Below are 18,941 nucleotides of genomic sequence, written 5' to 3' on the forward strand. Positions count from 1 at the left end.
TGACCAGCTGTGACTGACTTAGCTATTCTCAGCAATGCAATGATTGAAGCATACGGTTTTTTACTTTATTTTTCTTGAAGTTTTTTTTTTTGCTATTTTTTTCCCCCACAATACGTATTATGGATATGTTTTGCATGATTACACATGTATAACCTTGCCTGTCTTCTCCATGGTGGAGGGTGGAGGGAGAGGAAGGGTGAAAATTTGGAACCCAAAGTTTTAAAAATGAATGTTAATTGTTTTTACATCTTAACTGGGGAAAATAAAATACTAAATTAAAAACACTTCTTGAGTTAAATTGGCACACAAAGGACTTTGGCTCATAGCACAAAACACTTCCAGGGTCTGTTCCCCTCCCCCACACCGTTCCCCAATCCTGATTCACATGTTGCTCTCCCAATCTTTTCCCAAACACACACATAAACACCATCAGAGACATTGGTTGTTCTTTTTTATTTTCCAGTTGAAGCTATTTGTGATTTAAGTTATACAAATGGCACTTGGAAAAAAAATTACAAACTGAAAATTTACCACCCGAAGGGGCTGCTTTTGGAGCCACGACACCTGATACAAGAGATAGAAAAAAGGATTCTCAACCTACTTTCACAGGGAGAAGCCAGCAAGGAGGCAACCAGGGGCCAGAAGGCTATTTGGGAATGGATGGGGCAGGGGTGGGGTGCACAAAGCTGGGAAGGCCAGAAAGCACATGGTGACTTCAGGTTGCCTAAGTTCTCTCTTTCAGACATGGCTTTGGTCCCCCACAATTTCTGTCTATCTTGAAGCCCCTGGAGCTCCAAGGGGCTGACAACATACAACAGTGAAGGAAGAACCAGGAAGAGTTGGTTCTACTCAGTCCCCTCCACAAGAATTTCAGATTCCAGTTACAGACATTAAACATCGATTCAGAGGGGAGGAGGCAACCTCCGTAATAGCAACAAGGGTATAAGGCGTCTAAGGGAATGCTCTTCTTTCTCCCCATCGTGGGCAGTCATCCTCTCTTAGAATGGTTCTTCCTGACCCTCATGCAGAAAGGGCCATGAAAGCAACCTGCCGTACTTGAGAGCTGGGCAAGGTTTGAAGATGAAGCAGGTGGAGGGTTGCCCACTAGAGCCAGTCAAGCCCACCAGAAAAGGGCGGGGTATCAGAAGAAAGAAGTCCCCCGTGGTAAGCAGGATGGGGGTTACAACTACTTTTAGCTTGGAAAGGGGAAAGAGGGGAGTTCACATTCTGACTCTAGCTGGTGGATGGAGGCAGCCAAGAGGGGAGGGGAGGCACAGAGAGCAAGCAGGCAGGGAATGGGCAGACGGAGAAGCAATGCTTTCTGAGAAGAGTCCCTCCTCAGAGCCTGCATAAACCCTGAAGGTTCAGCATCACCTCTTACAGACGTTCACATTGTTAAATTCTAATGCAGACCAATTACAGACAACATCTGATAGTGCCACGGACAGCTTATATAAATAGATATAAAAAAAATACTGTTTTGGTCATTTCTCTGCGTCCAGTAACATAGGAGATTTTCATGCCATCGTTGCAGAAGGGAGAGCCCCTGGAAAAGGGGGAAGGAGGGCAGGGCTAGGAAAATAAGGGTTGAGTGAATCCCAAAGAGCATTCCAGCCACAGGGCAATGGAATAGCCACAATTGGGGATGGGCATCTAGCAGTTAAAACAAAAAAAAAATGTGCAGTTATGTTAGAGGTTTCTAGTAGATTATATAAAGGGGAAGGAAAAAAAAGCAACACACATAAAAAAAAAAAAGACCGAACCACCACCACTGTGCAAAGTTCGCCAAGCAAGATTTTAGATCTGCAAATGGATGTTACCTTCTTTTTTGCAATTCCAACTATTATTCCTGGAAAATGAGAGAAAGGAACTAAAAAACAAGTCAGCTTGGCTTTTTCCAACCAAAGGGTATCCAGCCCACTATTCCTTAGCTCCTGTAGCAGCTCCAAAGGTTTGGGTACTAGCCAGCAGAAAATTTAACATATGGCTAGGCTTCTACCCCCAAGTTTAAAGCTTAGCAACCCCTAAGCTGGGGTGTCCTATCCCTGCCCAGCCATGCTCCTAAAGGGTTGGGGGTATGGAGGGGTGGGGGGATTACCTGGCTGAAAAACTGGAAGGCACCCAGGAGGGTCTAGTGCCACCACAGAGGTAGATGTCACCTTCCCATGGAGAGAGAGGGCTCTGGATATGACCAAGAGCGCCCAGTTAATCCAATCGGGTTACACATGCCAATGGGGGAGACCGGCTTCAGGGAGGCATCTGGTAAAAGTTGGCAGGAAAGTCATTCCTAGAACACTTGGTTTATTTACTTTTTCCTTATGAGGGGGAAGGTGGTAATCTAGGGCAGAGAAGAGGCTAGCAATGCCACCATGGTCTCATAGGAGGTTTCCTTGGGTCTAAAAGGCTATGAGCAAATTTCCAGTTGTACCACCTACAAATCAGTGGACCAGTCCAGGAGGTAAGCTGGTCACACTCTCCTTGACTTTCCAGGCCACCACACCAATGATTCCTCCAGGGACTGAGGAAGCTAGCAAAGTCCAGGGAGGTTCCTTCAGGCTGTCACTCTGAAGAGGCTGGTTTCCTCATGCCTGGTCCCAGAATTCAGTGCTTCTTCCATCCTAACCCATGGTTAAAGAGAATGCTGGTCCCACTAGCCCTGAAAGCCCACTCATAGCACCAGTTGCCAGAGTCAAAGCAGGCAGGCAGTAAGGTTCCACAGCAGCACAGACAATCACCAGAGGTCAGAATTTTAAAAGAAAAAAAAGGGGGGGAAAGAAAAGGTACCAGCACCATACTATGGCACAGAAGAGAGGGCGGAGATGATTCTTAAAATTCCTCCTTGTGTTTGCTTGAATGGGATTAGGCTGATGACACTTCCTGCCCCACCCTCAAAACGGTAGGCAAGGAGAACGTCCCAAACCAAGCAAACTACAAAGGCATGAGATGATGCACCATTTTCTCTGGGTTTTCCAGTTTGAAAGGCAAAAGACTTCTTTCCACACCTCCACACCATTAACACACAAAACAAACCCCTGAAAACAGAGAAGGCAAGAGATATTTAAAAAAAAAAAAGTAGGAATAGCAAACCATCCTGAAATCCTTCCACAGATAGAGGTGGGGGCAGGGTTAGGAGCAGAGGGAAGCGAGATGGATGAAAGGAAAAGGGCAGAAATGAAAACTATCGTCAAGGCAGGATCTGGGAGTTGGGTTGGGAAGAATGGGGATTTGATGGGAGGTGGGAAAACCCAATACTAAAGTGCATTTAGTACTCCCAGAGTGTGGAAGGGTCAATGGCCTCTGTGGAAGCTTTCAGGACCCCAGCATGGTCACCCTTCAGATACCGGCCATTGGTTTTGATGGCTACTTTGTTATAGTCGCAGAACTCAAAAAAGAAGTCCACGGGAGTATTGCTGCTGCTGGTGACAGATGACTCATTTCCCACCATCCAGTACTTCCCAGTAGAGTCTGCAGAGGGAGAAGGAGAACGGAATGAATACTTGTCACCAAACCACCTTTCTAGCCACCTCCCAAACACCTCACCTGCCTTCACAACACAGTCATAACCCACTTCTTCCCTTTCACCTTTCCTATGGTTCAGGCTCAACTGACACCTTCCCAAGAAAAGAGAACATATATTTCATAAGGGCCTATTGTGCTGTGTGTTTTTTTAAATACCATTGATCATCATTAAATTTTATGAAATCATCTCATTAATTTAAGTTATTGTTGTGGTTCAGTACTCCGACTCTTTGTGACCCCACTTGGGGTTTTCTTGGCAAAGACACTAGGAGTGCTTTGCCAATTCCTTCTCCAGCTCATTTGACAGAGGAGGAAACTGAGGCAAACAGGGTGAAGTGACTTGCCCAGGGTCACACAGCTGGTAAGTGTCTGAGGCCAGATTTGAACTCAGGTTTTCCTGAACTTGTTCTGTGAAGTTTGGATTCAGTCAAAGGACCCCACTTAAGGACCTACAGGGCCACATGTGGCCTTGAGGCTGCAGGTTCCCCACCCCTGGCATAGACAATTTGTTTCCCTGCTGTCTCTGTATCCCTCAGTACCTGGTACCATGCCTCAACCTACAAGAGGTGCTAGGAATTTGGCAAACTGGATTATCATCTCGTATCAACCTCAAATTCCCTCACCAGCTCCGGGATTTTTCTCTGACAGAGGCATGTCATGAGGAAAAAATTCGTGACATTCCCCCAGAGTGCTGACCTTCACTTTAATACACCCTTGGTTTTGTCTAAATATCTTCAAGCTGTGTTTTCAGTCTACGGTACTTCCTGGAAGAAAGGAAGTTTTTCGAGTTTCATGCCCAAATAACGTAGTGTGATTCCTTTGTCTTTAGGTGATTTCTTTCATCATGTGAAAGATTCAGAGCTGGAAGAGAACCCTCAGATCCTCTGGGTCAGAGGAAGAAAAGAAAAGGATGACGGGAGAAGGCAGTGATTTTACTTGCCCAATGTCAAGAGTTGGATGGAGGTGGGGCAGCTGGGTGGCACAGTGATTAGAGCACCACCCTGGAGTCAGGAGGACTGGAGTTCAAATTTGACCTCAGCCACTTGACACACTTATTAGCTGTGTGACCTTGGGCAAGTTCATTTAACCCCAACTGCCCTGCCTTCCCCCCTGTAAAAAAAAGAGTCAGATAGAGGCAGAGCCAAGAGTCAATCTCAGGTCTCAGTTGCCTGGACTTTCCATTAGAAGCAGCCTTGGGTGCTGCTTCCAGCACTCTGGAATTTAAGTCAGTGTTATTCCCTTCAAGATTTTATATTTTGTATTTTTTTTAAAAAAGCTGTTCCCCTCCCCCCTTCCCCAACTTCCCTTGGGAAAAGGGACTAAAATGGGTCAAGTGATGCCTCTAGAACTCTTATCCACTGATTAGTATTTTCAGTGAACAGTACCTACCAATAGGGGAGTGGAGGGTTTTACTTAGAGAAGAAATGGGACTTTGGGTGACTTCTATTGAAGGAAAGGGACTCCAGCAAACAGATAAGAAAACATTCCTCTGTTCTCTAGTCCTTGGCTCTCTGCCTAATGAGGTTTCAGGAGAGATAAGAACCACCAGCCAGTTCTACCATGTCATTAGCATCTGTTTAGATATGCCCCAGAGAAAGACGCAGGGATCAGTCACAAGGAGTCAATCAAATCTACACCTGGAAGAAACCTTAGGGATCCTCTGGTGCAGGGATTAGTAACCATCTGGGGGGCATGGACCCTTTGGGTAATCTGGTGAAATCCACACACCCCTTCTCAAAACAGTGGTTTTAAATTCATAAAACAAAACACGTAAGAGTAAAAAGATACTAATTATATTAAAATTCAGTTAAAATATTAAGGAAACAAGTTCATGGATCCCATGTTAAGAACCCTTTGTCTATTCCATTTGACGGATGAGGCGCCTGTAGCCCAAAGAGGCTAGTATTCACCCAAGGTCCCATGAGAACTAAGTGGCTGTCTGAACCCAAACTCTGTGACTCCAAATCCCAGGCTCTTTTCCAGGGCTCCATGGAAGCGATCTCAGAAATTATCTAATCTAACCTCTCCTGGCTCCTTTGCTAAAGCGAGGGTTCACAAGTGCATGCACAGAACATCAGATTTTTTCAATGTTTACATTCTTTGTAATGGCTCTCCAAGAGGGGGAATGAATACAGAGGGAGACATAAGTGACAGGAAAACAAGATAAAAAAAATTTTTAAAGAAAAAAATCTAGTCTGTCAACATTTTTTAAAAAAGCAAACAAATAAGGCTCAAGAGATGAAAACATCTTCCTGAGACACTCAACTAACTGTTAGTGGCAAAGCCAGGACTAGAACCCAGACTTAATGAGTTCTAGTACAAATTTCTTTCCATACTATGGGAAACCCAAGTTGATAATTCACCAGATGAGCAGCTTAAAACACCCCTGGAGATTCCCCAAAGACCCACAAGGTAATCTGTAATATTAAACATTACCAGAAGGTAAGAATACAGAGTTTATAAATCACACCATGGACGAGTCATTCATGACTCCAGGGAATTCTAGGCCTGGAAGTTTTATAAAGCCCTTGCTTATATGCATTGATAGAAGGCATTTACATACTGGGAGCTCCCTATGCGGATTAAATCACACATCTGAACGCCCCCCCCACCCCCGCCAAAAGTAATGTAAGATAGTACAATGTAGATTACATCTGAATTTTTTAGACACAGAAATGAATCTATAGAAGAAAAAAAACTGGTCCAGGATAGTTAGGAGGTGGGAGAAAAGGTAGTACAGATGTCTTTAAGTATTTTTATGGCTGTCATGGAAAATGGATGAACTTGTTCTATCTGGCTTCAGAACCAAGTGGGTTGACATTCAGAAGCAGAGCTGGAGGCTAAGAAAGAAAAACATTCTAATAATTAGCTATCTAAGAGCAGAATGAGAAGCAATGGGAGTGGAGTCCCTGGAGACAAAGGGGTACAGTCTAACTTGCTGGGAAATTAGGGTCCCATCTCTCTCCACATGGTTGTTAGGGGAGTCATTCTGAGCATCCACGTGTATCCGTAAGTCTATAGGTGATGGAGAGGGAGTATGAGTGCTGGGAGGGGTTGATGAAGGCTCAGGCCTGAATATCAGGACACTAGGTTCTAGTCCTGGCACCACCACTGACTCCATGTGTAAGTCTGGACCAAGTCCCTTCCCATCTCTGGGCCTCAGTTTCCCTGCCTGTGTAGCACCTAGGTTTTTTGCCTAGAGGTATTTCCTATGATGAATTTTTGGCTCTTGCACTAAGTTTGCGAGTAATGTAAGAAGTACTGGCTTTGGCATTAGAGGACCCACCTCTGCTATGTCAAATGGACAGAACCTCGTGGCCTGCGGAGACCAGAGGGCATAGTTATAAACAATGTCATATATCCCCCCACTAGGGGGGCCCCAGCACATGCGTCTAGTTTTCCTCCTGGCTTACAAGCTGTTTCCCTCACCATAGACAATAAACTTGTGTCTTAGTCTCTGCAGAGTTGTTGTCTGCTCGGCTCCGGCCTCCACAGGCCAAGAGGTTTGGTCCAGCTGACATTTATTATCTATATGATCATGGGCAACTCACAACCTCTCTGCGCTTCAGTTTCATTGACCGTAAAAATGCCGGTTGGGTTGGACTAAATGACCCCTGAGGTCCCTTCTTAGCTAGAATCCTTTGAGATACTGAATTCCCTCTCCCTAGAGATCTCTAAGCAAAGGTGTGCATACGCATTTGTTGGATACTGTGGTGGGGTTTCTTAGTCAGATGTGGATTAGACTAGATTCTCCCTTGGGTCTCTTCCAACGCTGAGCCTCTAAACTAATTTTTTTAATATAGGAAAATTATGTTAGGGCTAGGTGACGGATGGATAGAATAGGTAAGACCCTTTTGCCCTATTGAAGGAGTCCGCAGACCAAAAAGCTGAAATCAACAAAAAAAATCTGTCCTGAATCACACCCAATAGTTACTATGAGAAAACAGAAACATTGTAATTTGAGAATTTTAAAGAACAGGTTTAGAATCAGAAGACTTGAGTTCAAATCTCACCTGTCACTTACTACCTATACCCGAGACCCTGTAAGTTAACTCCTCTAAGCCTCAGTTTCTTTAAATGTAAAATGAAAGGGCTGGACTACGTGGTCTTTACTATCCATTCTAGCTCCAAAGCCATGACGCTGTAACAAGAAGATACCTTCTGCTTGCTGCCTGTTACTCGCTCAAGAAACAGCAATGACTGTGGGAGAAGTGTGGCTACGCCTTCGGACCCCTCCCCAAGAACAGCAGAACTCACCTTTGATATTGTAGGCACCATCGTTAAATTCCAGCTGGAACACATCGTATGAGGATCTATTGGAATCCAGGGTCCCGGTCACCTTGCGGCATCCAATGAAGCCGTGCTCCCCACGGAAGACGATGATGGGCCGGTTGATCAGTTTCATCAAGAAATACTCAGTTTCTCCTACCCAAGGAAAGGAGCAAAAAAGGAAGAAAGCGATAGTTAACTTTCCAAGGTCAAAGGAAATCAGGGCCCTTTGTTCTCACCAAAAGGACACAATTTGGGGGCAAAACAATCTGGTAATAGAGTCACAAAATAACACAGGAGAAGTCTGTTGGCTCTTTGGCTTAGGAAACCATTGATGAGACTGGATGTACAAATTATTTGGACCTAATAGTCTTCTATACCTGGTACCCTTCCCCTATCACTGAGCGCAAAGTTTCTTCTTTGAGCTTCTGGTTTGAATTCTGTTCTCTCCACCCTCCCCCCAAACCAAAAACATTAATCAGAAAGAGTTCCAAAAATCTGGAAAGCAAAAGGTAGAAGAAAGTATACATTTCCTCCTCAAAAGACTGCCAATGATTTCCCAAACTTAAGGAGATAAAAGAAAAAAATAAGAAAAAAAATCTCCATTTAGTATCTAATTCTCTCTAAGAGACACACTTGTTTTTATTACCACACACTAACTGCTAGGAACAGTTAGTAAAAAAAAAACAAAAAAAAACCAAAACACTCTTCCAAGAGGCATCTGCATGCCAAATCAGCAGATGTGAATATGGAAAATGCTAGTTGCAAATGGTGGTTTTTAGTGTCAACAGATACAAACAGACCAAAAGAAAAGTGGCTTCAGCCATCATGGTAAGAAAGATAACATGTATGTATATCTATAGAGAAAATGTCTGCCTGTTTTATATTTTTTTAAACTTTGGGGGATTTTAATTGTTGGTTGTTGTTGGTTTGGTTTTTTTGTCTGACTCAGTTTTCCGCCCCTGAACTAGATGAATTCAAAATTACAAATGGAAAAGCTTTAACACTTCTTAAAACGAAACCTAAAGGGTACATCCCTTTTTCCTTTTCTCCCCCACTCTCCTTGAGTCAGTCTCACCTGCAGCTTCCACAGAGGCCGCCAGCTGTCCGTTTTTCTTGGCGGTGACATATTTCCCATTGGCAGCCTTGAGGGTGATTCGCTTGTCACACCATTCTATGTCAAAGTAGCAGCTGGCATTCCTGAGGACCCAGGGACCCAAGCAGAAGCAGCTGTTATGAGGGCCCATTCAAGCCTCTCAGGACACCATATCCCTACTTTCAAATATGGAAATGGGCAACCAAACAATTGTGTCCTGAATCTAAATGGGTTTATGTTTTTTAGAAGTGTTTAATTTTTAAAAAAAAAATCACTATCATTTCCAAAGGATTCCTCCCCCAAACACCCCACAGAGCCCTCCCTTGTAGCAAATAAATGCATTTAAGCAAAACAGGTCATCTTTACTGGCCATGTATGAAAATACATGCCTAGAGTCCACCTGGGGCAGCTGGGTGGGGCAGGGAATAGAGTGCTGGGCCTAGAGTCAGAAAAACCTGAGTTCAAATCCAGCCTCAGACATTTTCTAGCTGTGTGGCTCTGGGCAAGTCACTTAACCCTGTTTACCTCAGTTTCTTCATCTGTAAAATGAGCTAGAGAAGAACATGGAAAACCACTCCAGCATCTTTGCCAAGAAAACCCCAAATGCGGTCATGAAGACAACTGAACAACACCACAACAACAAAAAGTCTGCCAACTCTGTCAAGAGTCATGCTTCGGTGAGCAGAACCAGGAGAACATTGTACATAGTAACAGCCACACTGCGAGAGGACTGACTTTAATAGACTTAGCCCTTCTGAGCAATCAAGGTCCTTTTCCAAAGGACCCATGATGGCAAATGCCATCCACATGCAGAGAAGTGAAGCAGACTCTTCTCTTTTGTTTTGTTTTCTTTCTCATGGTTTTCCCCATTCGTTATAATTTTTCTATGCAACACGACTAATGTCAAAATGTGTTTAATAGGAATGTATGTGTACAGCACATATCAGATTGCATGCCATCTTGGGAAGGGAGTGGGGAAGGAGGGGGAGAAAATTTAAAACTTATGGAAATGAATGTTGAAAACTGAAAATAAAAAAATAAATAAAAATTTAAAAAAGAGTCATGCTTTATCCGACATGCATGGGTATTAAGAGTAATAGCTAACCTCTCCCCAGAAAAGTGAATGTGCCACTCCAAGAGGGCGGGGCAATTAACCTTAAAATGGAGGTTGCTGGTCTCATAAGACACACAGCCATTTTCATAACCTAAGATGCAATTTGGTTTAAGGGTCATACGATCCACGTTGGGGCTCTGGTTGGTCAAGAAAAATCCCCTAGTTTAATCACTGTTCTGTTCACATTAGATCGTGAACTCCCAGGGGACAAAGCCTATCTTTTGCCTTTCTTTGTATCCTCTGTGCTTTACACGGTGCCTAGTACACAGTAGGCACTTAATAAATGTTTGACTCATTATTGAGTCATTCCTGAGGTTTCAAGGAAGGAGTCCCATTTCTGCCTTTCAAATTCCTCCTGTTTCCATGTCTTCTTCCCCAAGCTCTTGAAATACATTACTCCTAAATCATGCTCTCCTCCTTCCTGGAACTTTACACAATTTATTTTCTAAATCTAACGTACCTATGTGCTACAGCTGTGTGGTACAATCTTCATCCTAGCCCATTACAGAATGGCAAAGATTCCATGAGGACAGGGACCATTTCTTACTGAAGTTTATCTTCTCCACTGCCAAGGGCAGTGGGCACTTGAACCTCTGCCATGTTGGATAAACATGTCACTTGAGGCGCTATGGCAGAAAGAACATAGGCAATGGAGTCCAAGGACTTGGGTTCAAATACTGCCCCTGTCACTACATGTGTGACATTGGGCAAATTATTTAAGGTTAGAAAACTTGGTTTCTGAGGTCCTTTTCTATTTCACATCTAAGACCCTATGATCCCAAGCAGTTCAATCCCTCTGAAAATATCTTGTCCACATCATCGATTACAGAAGCCTGGCCCACAGTACTGTTGTTGTTCTGTCCTTCATTCTCAAAGAGGACCATGACACCAGGAAGGTGATGCCATGACTTGCAAGTGAACTGGATTTAAGTGAGGGGGTGCTGTGTAACATCACCAGCCTCACTTTCTCCTTGGAGCCATCTGGGTCCAGGGACCAGATATAGATCAGGACAACTGGAAATGGGCCCTGGCCCAACAAATGGTCATTGACTACAAGGGAGGCAAGTTGCATAATCCTCTGGCTCAGTCCTGTTCCTATACTGAATACAGATCAAGGGGACTCTGAAGAAAATCTTTTAGGTAGAAAAGGGTTAAAGATATTTAGGTATTTTCATATACTCTAAAGCAGAGATTCTTCACCTTCTTTTAAGCCCTGGACCCTTATGGCAGTGTGGTGAAGTCTATGGATTACTTCTTATGTTTTTAAATGCATTAAATAAAATATATAAGATTAAAAAGAAAACCAATTGTATTAAAATAGTCAGGAATACTAAGGAAAAAGGTTCATGAGCCCCAGGTTAAGAACACTTATCCTAAGTTCTCAATTTGGCTTTGAGCAGCCTTCTATTTTCCCATACATTACAGGCAGCCAGGCTAGATGGTTCAGCAGCCACATGCATCTTTGAAACACAGATTGCTAGGAAGGAAGCAAAACAAACAAACAAAAAAACAACTTCCTTCTGAGTTTTCAGTTCCAGTAAGTCTCCACTCCAAGCACATGGATATAGTTTAAGCCCAAGAGCCTGGATCCATGCTGGCAGACAGCGGCAGCAAGAAGGGATCAACATTGATCATAAAGCACATGAAGAAAGATGGCCAGAAAGAACCCTCCGGTTGGGAAAGTGACACAGCTTTTCTTCCTTCCATTATCAGAAGCACAGCTACTCTTAGCCAGTGGCCCACTCAATTGTTAGAATGCCCAGGTTAGACAGCCTCCCCAGGACTGTGCACATGGTGGCATGTGCTTCCTGGGGAGACAGGACTTACAAATTTGTATTCAGGAGTTGTGAACTGCAGTAGAGCTAAAACCACCTGCATGTCTACATTCAGCCTGGCAAGAGTATGGCGAGCCCCTGCAAGCAGGGGCCTGTAGGCCGCCCAAGGGGCAGTAAACCAGTCAGCTCAGAAATGAGGTTAATGTTTCCATGCCTATCAACGATGGAGGCTAAGCCTGCTGCTCTGGAAAACAGGAAGGGAGAACAAGTCTCAAAAAATTAAAAAACAAATTAAGCCTCCCCCTAAGCCCAGGTACTCACTTAGTTGAAGCAGTCGACTGTATTCCACCATTAGATGTTAGGGTCCAGTACTTGCCAGTGTGGGTCCGGAAAGCACACTTCTTAGTGTCTCTATTGATCTCTAGTTGGAAAGTTTCCTGGTCACTCTCTTCATCCTGATTGGCAGAGAGATCCATTCCTGCATAGGGAGTAAGGAAAGGTAAGATCCTCTTGGGCCAATCCAATTTCCCTTATCTACCTAAACCCAAGTCAGCCCACGTCAGCATCCCCCAGAGGATGCAGAGATGTAGATGGGAGGATCTGCTAAGACAGAACAAAATGGCGGCTCCCACTCTATCATAACAAACTTTCTAAAAGGACCCATGTGTACTAAGATATTTATAGCAGCTCTTTCTGTGGTGGCGAAGAATTGGAAATTGGGGGGATGCCCATCAGTTGGGGAATGACTGAATAAGTTGTGGTATACGAATGGAATGGAATACTATTGTGCTATAAGAAATGATGAGCAGGCAGACTTCAGAAAAACCTGGAAAGACTTATATGAACTGATGCTGAGTGAAGTGAGCAGAATTAGGAGAACATGGTACACAGTATTAGCAACATCATACACAGTAATAGCAACATTGTAGAAGGATTGACTTTGGTAGACTTAGCTCTCCTCAGTAACACAAGGATCTAAGGCAATTCCAAGTGACTCATAGAAAATGCCATCCACATCCAGAGAAAGAACTATGGAGTCTGAATGCAGATCAAAGCAGACTATTTTCTCTTTGTTGTTGGTTTTTTTTTTCTCTTTCTTGTGGTTCTCCCTTTGTTTCTGATTCTTCTTTCATGATGTGTCTAATGTGGAAACACGTTTAATATGATTGTACGGGTATAGCCTATATCAGATTGTATGCTATCTTGGGGAAGGGAGGGGGCGGGGAATTTGGAACTCAAAATCTTATAAAAGTAAATGTTGACAACTAAAAACAAATTAACAAAAATAAAAAGAAACATTCTATATCAAAAGGAACAACACTGGTCCTATGAATTCTAATAATGTTATCTGTCACAGAGACGTGAGGCTACATATGGTTAGAAACCCTCCAAACTAAGTCACTTCCCTCGCTTAGTCCCTTAAAAAATATTTTTTCATTCTGAACTTAAACACCAAAGACGGACATTTTAGTAGCCTAGAAAAAGTGAGATTAGAAAAATAAAGACTGTAATATGAAACTGTGAACCTCTATTACATATAGCTTGCTTTTCTTTTGAAATACATAATAAATGCAACATGTAATTTTCAGAACTGTTCTGATTCTTTCTCTCCTTCCTTCCTTTTGCCCTTTTCCATGAATTTAAAAATGCTTCAACAACGCTCTTTTCTTTGTTTTCTTTTTCTTGGCTTTCCCTATCCCTTTTCTCTCTATCACATCTACACTTCCCCTCCCCCATTTAGAAAAATAAACACATCTGCATAGTTAAGTAAAACAAATTCCCATACTAGCTTCTTCTCACCTGCTTCCTTCACCCCTTCCTCATCAAAGTAGCCCCTACACCACTGACTCCCCTTCTTAGAAAGTAAGTCATCCATCCCAGCAGGAACACCAGGCTAAGAGGTGACCCCTACATGTAGGCTACGCGTAAAAGAGTGGTTAACTAAAATCCCAGCACAATAGAGTGTTAGCTCCCAGCCTGCACCACAAGTTCCTCTGGAGACCCATAGCACTTGGAACCCAATGACTGATAGATGACCTCTAGGCAAAGCATGAGTGAAAGGTCAAAGGGCCAAAAGTGCCATCTGCTCCTACTATACCCCTCTTCCCCCACTCCCACTCCAGTCTGAGAACTACCTCATCAAGCTATTTGACACAAAAGTTGATGGGAGTTGGATTTGTTTTTTAAAAAACAGTCTTGGAGGGATTTATTGTGCCTCAAAAGTTTTAGTGCAATTTAATATAATGGCTTAAAATTATTATATAGCTATTATAGCTTTTACATATAGCTAATATAACTTTTGTAGCATATTTAATGTATATAACAGTATATATAACTTTAGCTATTATATATAATGTATATGTAATAGCTTATGACTCCATTACAGCTTATGCACGTAATAGCTTTGATAACTATCACACAGACTATTATAGCTTATAAAGTATAATGTAAATTTAATATCTTATATGGATTTTCTATATAGTGCACATATAGCTATTATAGCTTAGATCAGGGCTGCCCAACCTTAGGTTTTTATTGAAACAACAGACAATATATTTTGATTTGCCATTTTAGTGAGAGCTCTGCTGTAACTAGTCTTCATTTACTAAAGCGTTTATGTAAATTTCTACGCTTGTAGGCGGGCCGCATGAATCACACGGCTGGCCCCATTTTGGACAGCCCTAGCTTAGATTACACATGATGTAAGTATGTACTAGCTTATACGACTATCATATAGCCATTATAACGTGCATAACAGTTCACATAATTCTTATATAGCTATTATGGCTTATGTACACACACGTATAGAATACTTGTATAACTATCATATAGCTATTACAGTTTATACAACTCTTACAGAGCCATTACAGCTTTAATAATTTAGCAAACAGGTAAAGAAAGCGACAAGGGTACTTTTTATTTCCAACCAGATTCTAGCCGGCTGTTACCTCCCTGGCACAAATGAAGAACTGGTCACAGCATGATTCTCCTGAGATTTTAGGAGAAGGGATTTCAATGTTGTAAGAGAAAAGATAGAAGGATTCCAGCCCTCTGAGAAGTGATGTTAAGAGGGATGAAATCTCAGACATAAGCTGTCTCGATATGGGGGCAAAGTGATCTACGTGGTCGAGCATGGTTGTTGCTGTTCAGTCCTGTCTTGTCCTATTCTCCATCACCCCATTTGGGGTTTTCTTGCCAGATACTGCAGTGGTTTGCCTTTTCCTTCTCCAGCTCATTTTACAGATAAGGAAACAGAGGCAATCTGGGTTAAGTGACTTGCCCAGGGTCACACTGGTTAGTAAATGTCTGAGGCTGGATTTTAACTCAGGTCTTCCTGAGTACAGGCCTGGTGCTCTATCCACAGCACCACCTAGCTGCTCCAATGGCGGGGGACGGGGGTGGGGTGGGAGGTGGGGGGTGGTAGTGGTGGTGGATGTGTGCTCATGGTTGTATATGTAATCCCTCCCTTCTGGAAGACACACTGGTAGGTTGCCTGAGCTAGGGAGTTTTGAACTCTGGCAGGCTAAATCAATTGGATATCTACCCTAAGTTTAGTGCCAACATGGTCAACCCCATGGGAGGGAAGAGGAGGAGAGCGAGCCCAGATGAGAGGGAGGGGAGGGAAAGGGAGAGAGGGGAAGAAGGAGAGAGCCAGAGAGAGGGAGGAGAGATGAAGACACAGGAAACTCATTCATTAACTAAGACTAAAAAACAAAACCCTAACGGGTATAGGACAAGTAACTGATGAATAATAGTTTTTCTTTAAACAAAAAAACAGTAGTGTAAGAACAGGCAGCTTGGTGATGCAATGCATATAGCCCTGGGCCTGGAAGACTCATCTTCCTGAGTTCAAACTCTGACCTCAGACACTTACTTGGGCAAGTCGCTTCACCCTGTTTGCCTCAGTTTCCTCATCTGTAAAATAAGCTGGAGAAGGAAAAGGTAAACCACTCCAGTATCTCGGGCAAGAAAACCCCAAATGGGGTCATGACATGACTAAAGCGACACCACGACAACAATAACAGAGTAAGAATATTATCATCATTCCTGGAGCTGGAAAGGCAGGATGTAGAGGAAAAAATACCCGGAGTCAGGAGAGAACCTGGGTTTGTATCCTCCCTCACTCCGACCCTTCTAAGTAAATGAGATTACTAACGACCTCCCCCTTACAGGGCCCTTGTGGGGATCAAATGTGAATCTATGTCAAGTGCTCGTAAGCCCGAGATGTTACATAAATATCCATCCACCATTAATACAAAAGCTCAGAATGAGTGAACCAAGGTTGGCAATGAATACGAATGACAATAAAAAGGATAAACTACATGTGAGCAGTGAGGTCAAAGGAAAGAGGAAGGGAGAGGTCAAGGATTATGAACCAAAGGCAGACTTCCACAGTTTTACTACACCAAGCCAAGCACTCTTAAGGCTGGCGAGGATCCCGGGGAGCAGGGAAGAGCTGTCATTTTAAAGAGATCTATAAAAATGGTTAGCAGGAAGCTGAAATCCAAGAAAAGGGAGGGAGTGATAAGAGAACATGTTTCACTGCTCCCAGTCGTTTCAGATAACTCCAAGCAACTTCCTAGAGGTACCACGGATTAAGGCATGTGGATTAAGGTTGTGACCTTAAAAAAAAAAAAATCTGCCGAATGGCGGAGGTGCTGAGTTTGTTTTTTAAAGGAAGAGGACTGAATCTTCGTACCACTGCTGAGGAGCTTCATTGGGGTCCGAGCAAAGATCTAGAGCGTTTAGATCACCGTAATCATTTCGAATAGGAAGCATGGGTTCAGTGAACTATCGTGGCTTCTTCCAGAATAAGTCAGACTCTATTTCTCTTTTCTAACAGGGTTACTAGGTTATAATCAGGAGAATGCCTTTGACATAGGATATCTGGATGACAGCAAGGCAAAAAACCAGGCTGAAGCTGTTGGGTCCCATTTTTCTATGAAAGGCAATCAGCCGCCCTATTTCCCAAATGAGCTTGCTCCTGCCAAATAATGTTGCATCAACTTTTTTCCCCTACAAGACACTTATTCAATAACAATTATAGAAACTTTAAAATAGTCCATTATAAAGTTTAGAAAATTTTAACAATTGTTTGCATCAACTTAAAAAAATTTTTTAAAGCACGTTTTGTTTTCACACTACTTTCTTTTCTGAATTCTCTCTTCCCAGGAAAGCATCCCACATAAAAGTTTTTTAAAAAAGTTCTGAACGGATGCGGAGTGAAATGAGCAGAACCAGGGGAATACTGTCCACAGTAACAGCAACACTGTGAGATGACTGACTTTGTTAGACTTAGCTCTTCCCAGCAATGCCATGATCTAAGACAACTCCAAAAGACTCGTGATGGAAAATGCTGTCCACATCCAGAGAAAGAACTATGGAATCTGAACGTGGATCGACACATACTATTTTCTCTTTTTTAAATTTTTTTTGGTAATTTTTTGTTTTTTCTTTCTCATGGTTTTTCCCTTTGGTTCCAATTCCTCTTTACAACATGATTAAGGTGGAAATATGTTTAATATGATCATACATATACTGCTTATATCAGATTGTATGCTGTCTTGCAGAGGGGGAAATTTGGAACTCAAAAATCTTATAAAAGTGGATGCTGATAATAAATAGTTTTTTAAGAGTTCAATAAAAGTAACTATGCCTAGCAGTATTTTATGAATTTTTTAAAAATGTTTTGATGCCTTTTATTCTTTTATCAGTTATTTCCACATTGACATCTCTCCCCTCCCTCCTTTCCAAAGGAAACTTCCCGTGGAATACAGACAGTTGAGGAAAGCCAACCAACACACTGTTCTTGTCCGAGAGTGGATTCGACATTTGGCACCCATAGCTCCTGGAGAGCACCTTCCCATCTCTGCTCAGGGCCAAGACTGGTCATTGTAACTACCCAAAGGTCTGAACAAACCATCACTGACAAAAGCTCTCTCTCACAGAAGCATCTTCTGTAAACTCAATGAGCCATTTTTAGCCTTTACGCAGCTAGGTGGCACCATAGTGCACAGAGTACCAGGCCGGAAAAGTCAAGACTCCTCTTCCAGAGTTCAAATCTGTCCTCAGACACTTACTAGCTGTGTGACTCTGGGCAAGTCCCTTCACCCGTCTACCTCAGCTTCCTCATCTGTAAAAGGAGCCGGAGAAGGAAATGGCACACTTTGTTGGGAAAACCCCAGATAGGGTCACAAAGAGTTGGACATGACTAAAATGACTGAATAACAACTGCCTTTGCAGCTGTTGTACCAGATGCACTAATCTGTGGCCTCAGAGGAATTATCTAACTGCATTTAAGCAGCACCCAGGTGCTGGGCTATCCTGAGGGCACCAGCTTGCTACCTCTCCCAAGAGATACTAAGCCAGTGCCTAGTACACAGTAGGTAAGGAAGGGAATAAGCATTTATATACCACCTACTATGTGCTAGGCACAAATATTATCCTGTTTGATTCTCAAAACAACCCTGCAAGGTAGGTGCTGTTATTACCTCAATTTTAAAGCTGAGGAAACCGAGGCAAAGTGACTTGTGAGGAGTAAGCATGTGGGGTGGATTTGAACTCAGATCTTCCAACACTCCCTCTATCCATTATGCCACTTGGGTACTTAACAAATGACTAATTCCTACATTCAAACACTTTTCAGTCAGATCCTTCTTCCTTCACTCCTTGATCTGTTTTCTCTAGTGTCCAAAAACTTTGCAAGCCTCCCTTCCCAGGGCTAATCTCTAATTTACTACCAGTTCCTCGGGGAGCAGAGGTGAATTCTGGCCATTTGGCGCCCCAGCCAGGACCTCCAAGACCCTGGAAACCAAACCAGTCTCGGTCTACCCTTTGACCAAGGGCCTTTGTTTATTTGTAGAAAAGCAAAGAGAAGACAAACAGCTAAGACACTGTGAACGGTGCCAGCTAATAATGCCTCCTTGCCTTGCTGGGAACACTACAGGGAAGGGCAGGGTGGCTTGGGGGAGAGCTGCTATGCAGTGAAGTCATTCTCAATCGGTCACAGACACGGGGATTGTTGTCTAACCCCCTGCAGCTGCCAGCAGGTTTTGCTATCCTAGGAGATGGGAAGCTCTCACTGGGAGGCTTTTGCAAAACTTGCATATTTTTCCTAATCTAAACCTATATTCCTCCAAAACTTTAATGCAGCCAAGAGCCCAAATTA

At 43.0% G+C, this 18,941-nt stretch overlaps 1 protein-coding gene across 1 annotated transcript in view; it reads right to left on the minus strand.

Annotated features, from left to right (window-relative positions):
- Positions 1 to 434: 434 nt before the first annotated feature.
- Positions 435 to 18,941, minus strand: part of FSCN1 (fascin actin-bundling protein 1) — a 41,392-nt gene continuing 22,885 nt past the window's right edge. The window contains exons 2-5 of the mRNA XM_036741204.1: positions 12,095 to 12,251; positions 8,867 to 8,988; positions 7,777 to 7,944; positions 435 to 3,465 (exon numbers count right to left, since the gene is read on the minus strand). Of these exons, the coding sequence (XP_036597099.1) occupies positions 3,263 to 3,465; positions 7,777 to 7,944; positions 8,867 to 8,988; positions 12,095 to 12,251 (650 nt within the window). The 3' untranslated portion in view covers positions 435 to 3,262. The remainder of the gene's footprint in view (positions 3,466 to 7,776; positions 7,945 to 8,866; positions 8,989 to 12,094; positions 12,252 to 18,941) is intronic.

The sequence above is a fragment of the Trichosurus vulpecula genome, chromosome 1 (genome assembly GCF_011100635.1).
Source record: "Trichosurus vulpecula isolate mTriVul1 chromosome 1, mTriVul1.pri, whole genome shotgun sequence".
Classification (NCBI taxonomy): domain Eukaryota; kingdom Metazoa; phylum Chordata; class Mammalia; order Diprotodontia; family Phalangeridae; genus Trichosurus; species Trichosurus vulpecula.